Raw genomic sequence first — 10,671 nt, 5'->3', positions numbered from 1 at the left:
CGCAGGCTGAGCGGCCATGGCTCACGGGCCCAGCCGCTCTGCGGCATGTGGGATCTTCCCGGACTGGGGCATAAACCCGTGTCCCCTAGCATCAGCAGGCGGACTCTCAACCACTGCGCCACCAGGGAAGCCCCCTTACATGGTTTTTTATAAGTGTCATTTAGATAATATAGTGAGTGCTATGAGTTTTAGGAAGAAATCAGATACTAATAATTTATAGTAATGGATTGAGATTTAATCTAAAGCTCAGCATAAGCTGCTTTTGTTTTTGTTTTGTTTTTAAAATTTATTTATTTATTTATTTATGTAGTTTGGCTGCGTTGGGTCTTTGTTGCTGTGTGTGGGCTTTCTCTAGCTGTGGCCAGCGGGGGCTACTCTTCCTTGTGGCGTGTGGGCTTCTCATTGCGGTGGCTTCTCTTGTTGTGGAGCATGGGCTCAGTAGTTGTGGCTCACGGGCTCCTGAGCGCAGGCTCAGTAGTCGTGGCTCACGGGCTCAGTTGCTCCATGGCATGTGGGATCTTCCTGGACCAGGGCTCGAACCTGTGTCCCCTGCGTTGGCAGGCAGATGCTTAACCACTGCACCACCAGGGAAGTCTGTTTTTGTTTTGTTTTTTTGCGGTACGTGGGCCTCTCACTGTTGTGGCCTCTCCCGTTGTGGAGCCCAGGCTCCGGACACACAGGCTCATGGGCCCAGCCGCTCCGCGGCATGTGGGATCTTCCCAGGACCGGGGCATGAACCCGTATCGCCTGCATTGGCAGGCGGACTCTCAACCACTGCGCCACCAGGGAAGCCCTGGTTTTTTTTTGAGACAAGCCATTTGTCTTATCAAATCATTATTTATTTATTTATTTATGATCACAGTTGATTTATAATATTACATTAGTTTCAGGTGTATAACGTTGATTCAGTATTTTTATAGAGTATACTTCATTGGAAGTTATTACACAACAATGGCTGTCGTTCCCTGTGCCATACAGTATGTCCTTGCTGCTCATCTGTTTCACACACAGTAGCTCGTATCTGTTAACCCTGACCCCTGTCTTGTCCCTCCCTCTACACCCCCCAGCATAAACTGCTTTGCCCATAATGTATGTGGCAGCTGTTGTAGCTGAGCTTCCCACAGACCTTGCTTAGTATTTTGTCCCTTCTGTAGTTCCTCTTCCCATTGATTTTCATGTTAAGTCATCATTATGTTAGATAAAAGGGTAATTGGAAGCAGGTACCTCTAATACGGGTATATGGTAGGTGAGAGGTGTTTGTTAATATTAGCTGGATCCTACCTTTGAGCTGTTCTCTCCCCCTCTCCCTCCCTCCCCCTTCCCTATCCTATTCTATCCTATCCTATCCTTTCTTTTTCCTGTTCCTCCCCCCATCCCCCATTTCATGGACTATCTGTCCACGTCTCAATGCATCAGATGTTATTGAACACCAATTATGGAAGGATGAATATGACAAGATATTTTTTCTTAGGGATTTTGTATTTTGTTTGAATCTGTCTTTGATGGAGAGACTTCATTGAGTCACCATGATGAATATTTACGGTATACAAAGTTCAAAAAGTCACAAGAAGTATAAAGCCAGACTGAGATTCTCAGTTTTCTTTTGACCTGATTTGGGAGCTCTCCAGATTGATTATCTGCTTTTTATGAAAATATGAGGGGTACAATAGCATAACCCTTTTCTAATTTTCCTTTCCACGTGGTGTGTTAGCAAGAGTGTAGGCTCTGGAGTAGACACGCCTAGGGATGAATCCCAGCACTAGGTTGCTGGGAGAGTGGTTTGAACTCTCAGAGCTGATTTCTCCACTTGTGAAAGGTGGTTAGTGATACTTTACTCACTTCAAGATTGGGTAAGAATTCAACGAAATAACGGACGATGGCTGGCAATAGTAAATATACAATCTGTATTTATTTTCCTGCCTTTTTGCTCCATAAAAGCATAAAATACTAGCAATTTGCCTCTTTAACGCCCACCTGTAGAAATTGCATTCTGAATTAATGTGGAACCTAGGCAAAGATCAAGTGCTGTTCTGTTTGATTTAGAAAAGACAGCATGAATATTTTACTAATGTTTATTTAGCAAGATTTAAAAATCTTATTTACACTTCATTTGCAGTTTCAATTTTTTACCCACAATGTGTCGAACTTATGCTAATTTCTCAGCTTCTATTGTCTAATTTGGATTTCAGGTTATTTAAAATACACCCAACCTATTGATAGGTATATTAGTTTTTTGGACTCTCCTTGATAAATTGGGACAGTATAACCATTGCATGGTTATACTGAAGACTGAATATCAGAAGAACATCTTTAGATATCCAGAACTTTGATTTACACAACTGAGTTAAAATCGAGCCATTAGTAAGGACATAGTAAAGCCATTTGATTTAGACCATCGAATAGGTGTAAAAAACGTGTTCTTTTTTTTCTTCGTTATTCTCAGATTCCTGTAACCTTTAATAAAGATTTCACCGATGAGGTTGTTTGACGATTGTCTAATTATGCACTTTTCCCCACATCCTGAAACTCAGGAGGGGAATTTTTGTGCTTTTGGAAGCTTGCTGAGCTGCTGTGAGCTGAAGAAATCTAGCAGCTGTTAATTTTTTTTTTCTTTCCATTTGGCTGGGTGAATTTATTTTTGAAAATGTCTGTCTCAATTATTCATAGCAGGTGCTGAACTCCAGGTCTCCATGAATGTTATTCCATTGCTTAACTTGATATGTCAATGTTTCGTTTCTAAAATAAATTAGAATGTTTTTTGAGGCTGTGACTGAGAAAGACATTCAAGACCTTATTTGCTGTGTAGAGTTTTTCTCTTTTTGGCTCTGTTTAGTCAAGAGCCTCCGTAATATGTCAGATAATAAGATAAATTGTATTTTACAACTGCATGGTTTTCAGCATAAAAGCTTAGAAAGAAATACCCCCAAATTGAATTTGGATTTACATTAGCTGTACTAACCATGATGTTTAACTCACACCCACATGCATATGCACACACAGACACAGACAAACACAGACGTACATCTTCCTGTGCACACAGTTCACAGTCATAACCCCTTCAGAGAGACCTGCTCTGGTTTGGGTGTATGGGGACTGTTTTGCCCACTGCTTTGACATAGAAGTGTTGCTATCAAGAAATTTTATTCCTAGGTCCATCCCTCATTCCTTATTTCAGGAATTTCTCTCTCTTGTTTGTTAGATACCAGGTTTGGAAGAGGTTTGGTAAGACTGAGACATTTTTCATGTTGGGGTGAGTCCCATAGTACAGTGCTGCTTCGGGTGTGGTCTGCATGTCAGTGCCGTTCTGTCAGCTGTTGGTTAGCAGCCTGCAAGGGATAAGTACAGAAAGTGAGAGCAAGCATTTAGAAGCTTACAGTAATTTGACATGTCTGTCAAATTTAATAATACAGGATTTGAGCTTGTATTTTGCATGTCTTTTAAAGTTCATTTTTCTAGAAATTCATTTTTATTGTATTTTTTACTAAAAGTATTTGTTCCTGACTGATTGGAAATTGAAAATCAAACAGAACTGGTCTTCACCACAGATGGTTTAACATGTGTGTTACAAGGTTAGCAGCTTTGGTGAAGGAAGGATCTGAATGGTCGCTTGGTTCCACTTTGTTCTTAGTGAAGTCAAGGTCGCTCTGCACCATTACTTGGACACAGGCCAAAATGATATTTACGCTTTTGATTTTGTTGAGGTGAAGATGCCATTGAGTTTAGCGTCTTTAAAGGGTACGCTGCTGCTGGATGATCTAGGTTTGTTTCTGGTAAATTCATTTTCCAAATATTTTTCACAACCTTTTTATTCTCTGTAATGAGATGGAGAGATGAAATTAAAACATGTTTCGAGGGAAAAACAAGTAAGGTTTATTGATTGATTTGACATAGACTTGAAGGAAAGGGGAGCGTCAAACATGACTAAATTTCGAAGTGCTATTGTCTTAGAGAATCGAGAGGAGAGATGGTCTCAGAAGAGCGCCATCGGGCTGTTCTTTACAGTTACACTGACTGGGTTGGGGTTATGGCTGAAACTGTTATGATAATATCTTAAATATGAAGTGTAACTCTCCAGGCAACAAATACGTAGGACCATATGAGCAGAAGAGTTTTGATATGTTTCTAAATTTAGGAGAGGTAATAGTAAGAAAAGTAACTGGAAAAGGTAACAGAGAAAACTAAGTAGACTCATAAGTAAAATCTCACAAAAGTGAGGGGTGAAGGGAGGAATTTCATAAAGGGAGATGTTATCAGAATTCAAGGCACCCTACAGTTTAAGGTCTTTATTTGAATTCCATTATGGTCAGAGAACATGTTCTATATGGTTCCAATTCTTTGAAATTTGAGATTTGTCTTACGCTCATCTTACAGTCTGTCACGGTGAATGTAGCATGTGTACTTGAAAAGAATGCATGTTTTGCAGATGTATCACATTCTGTAAATGTCAGTTAAATCAGGGTGGTTCATAGTATCATTTGGATCATCTCTGTACTGATTCTGTTGTCTAGTGGTTCTATCAATGATCAATTGCTAAGAGAGAGAGTTGTTAAAATTTCCAGCTGTTAGTGTGGATTTGTCGGTTTCTCCTTTCAGTTCGGCCAGTTATTGTTCCATGTATTTTGAAGCTCTTTTTTTTTTTTTTTTTTTGCGGTACACGGGCCTCTCACTGTTGTGGCCTCTCCCGTTGCGGAGCACAGGCTCCGGACGCACAGGCTCAGCGGCCATGGCTCACGGGCCCAGCCGCTCCGCAGCATGTGGGATCTTCCCGGACGGGGGCACAAACCCGTGTCCCCTGCATTGGCAGGCGGACTCTCAACCACTGCGCCACCAGGGAAGCCCAAAGCTCTTTTTTATTTTTTAAACTTTTTATTTTTTAAAAATTTATTTATATTTATTTATTTTTGGCTGCATTGGGTCTTCGTTGCTGCGTGCGGGCTTTCTCTAGTTGTGGCGAGCGGGGGCTACTCCTCGTCGTGGTGCACGGGCTTCTCATTGTGGTGGCTTCTCGTTGCGGAGCATGGTCTCTAGGCACGTGGGCTTCAGTAGTTGTGGCACGCGGGCTCAGTAGTTGTGGTTCGCAGGCTCTAGAGTGCAGGCTCAGTAGTCATGGCTCACGGGCTTAGTTGCTCTGCAGCATGTGAGATCTTCCCGGGCCAGGGCTTGAACCCGTGTCCCCTGCATTGGCAGGTGGATTCTTAACCACTGTGCCACCAGGGAAGTCCCAATGCTCTTGGTCTTGATATCTACTTTATTTGAAATTAATATAGACATGCCAGCTTTCTTCCACTTACGGTTTTCCATCTTTTAGTTTCAACCTATCTGTGTCTCATATTTAAAATGTGTCTCTTTGAGACAACATATACTTGGGTCTTGAATTTTTATCTCTTCTAATAATCTCTGCCTCTTAATTGGAGTGTTTAGTTCACTGACATTTAGAGTAATTATTGGTGTGGTTGGATTTAGGTCTACCATTTTATTATTTTCTTCTGTTTGTTTCATCTGTTTTTTGTTCTGTCTTCCATTCCTGCCTTCTCTAACGTTAACTGAGTTCTTTTTAGAATTTCAGTTTAATTTTTCTATTGGCTTTTTAACTGTTCTGCTTTGTAGTATTTTATTTTTTATAGGTTGATTTAGTGTCACAATATTTATCCTTAACCTTTTCCATTATACTTGAAGTTAATATTACATTCTCACCAGTAGTGCACAAGTGTTCTCGTATCTCCACAATCTGGACAACACTGGCTGTCTTGTTTTTTGATAATAGCTGTCCTAACAAGTGCAAAGTGATATTTAATTGTGGTTTTTGACTTGATTTTCCCTGATGATCAGTGATGTTGAGCACTGTTTCATGATCTGTTGGCCATCTTTATGTCTTCTTTGGGAGAATGTCTATACAGATCCGCTGCCCATTTTTTAATTGGCTTGTGCTTTTTTGTTGTGGCTGTTTCTAGTGAGTTAAATGAGTTCTTTATACATTTTAAATACTGCCCTCCTATCATATATATGGTTTGCAAATGTTTTCTCCCATTTTGTAGGATGCCTTTTCATTTTGCTTTTTTTGGTTCTTTGGCTGTGCGGAAGCTTTTTAGTTTGATATAGTCCCAGTTGTTGATTTTTACTTTTGCTGTGCTTTTGGTGTCATATCCAAAAAATCATTCCCAAGGCTAATGCCAAGGAGATTTCCCCCTGTGTTTTCTTCTATGAGTCTGACAGTTTCTGGTCTTATGTTTAAGTCTTTAATCCCTTTTGAGTTAGTTTTTGTGACTGGTATAAGATATGGGTCCAATTTCATTTTTTTGCATGTGGTTATCCAGTTTCCCTGCCGACAACATTGAAGAGACTATCCTTTCCGCAATAGGTTTTCTTGGCTCCCTCGTCAAATATTAGTTGACTGAATATGTACGGGCTTATTTCTGGGCTCTCTATTCTGTTCCATTGGACTCTGTGTCTGTTTTATGCCATTACCATACTGTTTTGATCACTGTAGCCTTGTAGTTTAGTTTGATATCAGTATGTGTGACTTCTCCAGCTTTATTCTTCTTGCTCAGGATTGCTTTGGATATTTGGAGTCTTTTATAGTTCTGTGCAAGTTTTAGCATTGTTTTTCCTATTTCTGTGAACATTGGAATTTTGGTAGGGATCGATCTCATTAATTTCCATATGCTAAGCTAAATCTCTCTCTGCATTTATTTAGCATAATTATTAGAAATATAACTTCCTTGCAAAAATAAAGAAATTTAAAATTTTGGCACAGTTGATTTAGAATTGTTATTCCAGGATTTTTTTGAGTGTGGGAGATTTGACAGGCCTTCTTTACCAACTTTGTGAAGGTGGCTTTCTTGAGAGCTTGTTTGTCCTTGTTCTAGACCTCAGCATGAGCATGGTTTTGCTCTGAAATATTGGTTAACTCAGTGAACAGTTTATCTTCAGAAATACTTAGATTCCTTTGCTGATTTCGTCAGTACTCTTAAAAATTGCATTAGAAAACTGAGGAATTTGCTTGAATGTCACAAAACTTTTCTGATAATTACTGAAGCAAGAGAGTTTTTTAACTTGCCGTCCTTTGTGCACTTACAGGTTGATTGGATGGAGAAAAAGGTCAGGGACTGGGAACTAGAGAGATACTTGAGGAAACAGTCTTTCTTAGCATCCTAAGCGCTCCATGTGGCCAAGAAATGGAGTGTTCATGTTGGTGACCTCAAGAGCAGGGCTGTGAGGAAGGATGGTGATGGACCTCACTGTAAATGTGTTCAGTGTTTTGAGGCTTGTCTAGGTCAATAATTTAAAATGTTTAGTAAGCTAGTAAGTAAGGAAGGAATCAGAAGGATGCTCCTGATGTGGGACAGATGCTTGGAAAGAAGTCAGGATTTGTGATCCAGTCATCCACTTAAGGTGATAGTTAACTTGAGAACAGGAAGAGGAGAGAGGATGTGAAAGCAGGTGCAGAGAACATCACATAACAAATTATATCATTTCTCATTGTGTCTTTGTCTAACCCAGAACTTCTTAGAAAAATCAACTGAAAGAGAAACTCGCCAAGAGTATGCTCTGGCTATGATTCAGTGCAAAGTTCTGAAACAGTTGGAGAACTTGGAACAGCAGAAGTACGATGACGAAGATATCAGTGAAGATATAAAATTTCTCTTGGAGAAACTTGGTGAGAGTGTCCAGGATCTTAGGTATGTTATTCTTTTTAATTCTCACAGGCTGGGTATATTGGGCCTTGTTTGACTTGCCTCATATTTTAAGGAAATTTAAATTTGTTATGAACTATAAACTCAAAAGATTGCACTAAAACATCATGTCTTCTATTGAATATTGAGGGGTATGGAAACACTGGCTCACCATCATGGCAACCATTGGTCAGAGCTGTGTGTTATTTCTCCTTTTTCGGGTGGATCCCCACTGTTGTCTGTTGTCTAAAATCTGACCTGGTGTTCTACCACGGGTTGTGGGTGCCACCCTTTGAGAATCTCCCCCTGGTTTAAAATCTTTTTTAAGCAGCAGTCATTGTTAATTTGTGGAGGAGGTTTGCTTAGATATGGAAAGAGTAGTTTTTCCTGCCCTTTTTTTTTTTTTTTTTTTTTTTCCGGTACGTGGGCCTCTCCCTGCCGTGGCCTCTCCCGTTGCGGAGCACAGGCTCCAGACGCGCAGGCTCAGCGGCCATGGCTCACGGGGCCCAGCCGCTCCACGGCATGTGGGATCGTCCCGGACCGGGGCACGAACCCGTGTCCCCTGCATCGGCAGGTGGACTCTCAACCACTGCGCCACCAGGGAAGCCCTCCTGCTTTTGTGAAGTCCCTATTGGTTTTATTTATTTTTTATATTAAAAATTATGCAAGTGATGTACTTGCAGTAAAGAAAAAAATCCCTTTTTTTATTCAGTACAGAATACAGTACAGTACAGAATACAGTACAGTACAGAATACAGGATACAGTACAGTACAGAATACAATACAGTACAGAAGGGACAGCACACCAGTACTGCCATCTTCCCCAGCTACTTCCCTCTGCCCCTCTGGTTTCTTGTGTTCATTCCCCAAAAAACCTAGCCCCCCTCCCCCTAGCATGCATGCATGTGCGTGCGCACACACACACAGACACACACAAATAGGGTTCTATGTATTCTTCTGGTCCTGGTTCTTTTTTGTTTAATGTAGCTTGATGATTTTTCTCATTAACCCATGCATTCTTTGTTTTTGAACTATTGATACATTTTAAAAAGAGAGTTACTCACTAGAAGTAGATTGGGTTTGGGAGCCAGGATGACTCCAGTTTGAATTGTTTGACCGCTTTGTCCACGTGTGGCCTTGAATAAGCCTCTTGACATTTTAAAGTCTCAATTTTCCTTTTGGTAAAATAGTGATAAAAATTCTAATCTTGTAGGATTTTCCGTGAGGTGTCCAGCAAGTGCTTTTAGTATAGTATGTGTTCCAAAAATGTTATTTATCAGATAATTCCGTGCAGCCCATAAGCTCAAGGCCCAAAAGCTTTTATAGAGATGGGAGCTGTCACTCATATCAGTGGTTTGTAGGGAGCTTTGTGGAGGAAGGCAGATGATTTTTGTCTTTTCATAATTTCAAATATGAATAAGTTGTTTGTAATATAATAGGCCAGCAATAGGCTTGCAATTTATACAAATTCTATTTTATTATGTTTATTTAAAAAAATTATCATTAGTTCTTCTGTAATAATGATTTGAGACCCTTTTAAAAAAATAAATAAGATTAGTGATAGCTTTCTAAATTATTTAATCCATGCTAGCCAATTGTTATTATTTACTGATTTTTCATGTTGAATTTGGTAATGTGAACAATATTGCTGTTTACATAAAGCTAACATGGTGATGGGAGCAGTTGAAATAGATTTGTCTCTTTATATTGTTACAGGTTTAGCATATTAGTTAAACAATACTAGGTTACTTCTTATACTAAATAGCCTTTCATTAAATTACTACTTTATTTAACAGGTTACTCTGATCACCTTAACCAGTGAGTCTTTGTTATACTGAATTATCAATCAGTATTAAATGGCTACTTCTTTTTGAAAATTTTACTTGAAAGAAAGTACAAGCCTGTCTTGTCACTTTGTTCACTGGCTAACCACATTAAAGCAGTTTTATATTATGAAGATTTGAATAATTGTTACTTGATACATAGTGACTAATTTTTTAATTAAAGTGCATTTTAGTTTGTTACATGTACAGAGGTTTTTGTTTTTAATTAATCTGTAGTGGGCTAATTCAGTTAATGAATTACCTCTGCATTGTTGGCAGTCACATTTAAAAATATTGTACTGAGGTATGTGTTTTTATTTTTGTACTGCAGTATCATGGTTTGTCATTTAAAGTATATGTTATTTTATTTTGTGTTAAAGTAATATACTTTTACATAAATTTATCTTTATGTATCTAGTGGTCTGGCAAATACAGTGTTTTAAGAGGCATGGTAGAAACAATGCTAGATTATCAGATATTTAATTTATTTTAATTAATTTATTTATTTGTGGCTGCATTAGGTCCTTGTTGCTGCTCACAGGCTTTCTCTCGTGGTGAGCAGGGACTACTCTTCATTGTTATGTGCGGGCTTCTCACTGCGGTGGCTTCTGTTGTTGTAGAGCATGGGTTCTAGGCGCATGGGCTTCAGTAGTTGTGGCACGCAGGCTCAGTAGTTGTGGCTTGTGGGCTCTAGAGCACAGGCTCAGTAGTTGTGGCGCACGAGCTTAGTTGCTCTGCGGCATGTCGGATCTTCCCAGACCAGGGCTTGAACCCGTGTCCCCTGCGTTGGCAGGTGGATTCTTAACCACTGTGCCACCAGGGAAGTCCCTATCAGATATTTTAGTGATGTACATGCATTTATGTGTATATTAAGGTTAGAATTTTGAAAGCAAGTGCTCCTTTTAATATCTCATGGTGAACATTCAAATTTGACAGGAGTACTGGACCTTAGTACCCTGAATAAGTTTCACATGATTTATTGAAAATTAAGCCATTTAGGGGCTTCCCTGGTGGCGCAGTGGTTGAGAGTCCCCCTGCCGATGCAGGGGACACGGGTTCGTGCCCCGGTCCGGGAAGATCCCACATGCCATGGAGCGGCTGGGCCCGTGAGCCATGGCCGCTGAGCCTGTGCTCCACAACGGGAGAGGCCACAACAGTGAGAGGCCCGCGTACCA

At 40.0% G+C, this 10,671-nt stretch overlaps 1 protein-coding gene across 2 annotated transcripts in view; it reads left to right on the top strand.

Annotated features, from left to right (window-relative positions):
- Positions 1-10,671, top strand: part of ATP6V1H (ATPase H+ transporting V1 subunit H) — a 64,134-nt gene that overhangs the window by 35,637 nt on the left and 17,826 nt on the right. For both annotated transcript variants that reach the window (XM_007464022.1, XM_007464021.1), the window contains one exon: positions 7,501-7,679. In XM_007464022.1, coding sequence (XP_007464084.1) covers positions 7,501-7,679 — 179 coding nt within the window. The remainder of the gene's footprint in view (positions 1-7,500; positions 7,680-10,671) is intronic.

The sequence above is a fragment of the Lipotes vexillifer genome, unplaced genomic scaffold, assembly GCF_000442215.2.
Source record: "Lipotes vexillifer unplaced genomic scaffold, Lipotes_vexillifer_v1.1 scaffold69, whole genome shotgun sequence".
In the NCBI taxonomy this organism is placed as follows: domain Eukaryota; kingdom Metazoa; phylum Chordata; class Mammalia; order Artiodactyla; family Lipotidae; genus Lipotes; species Lipotes vexillifer.
Note: the sequence above shows the minus strand (reverse complement) of the source record. Positions and strands in the feature narration are given on the sequence as shown.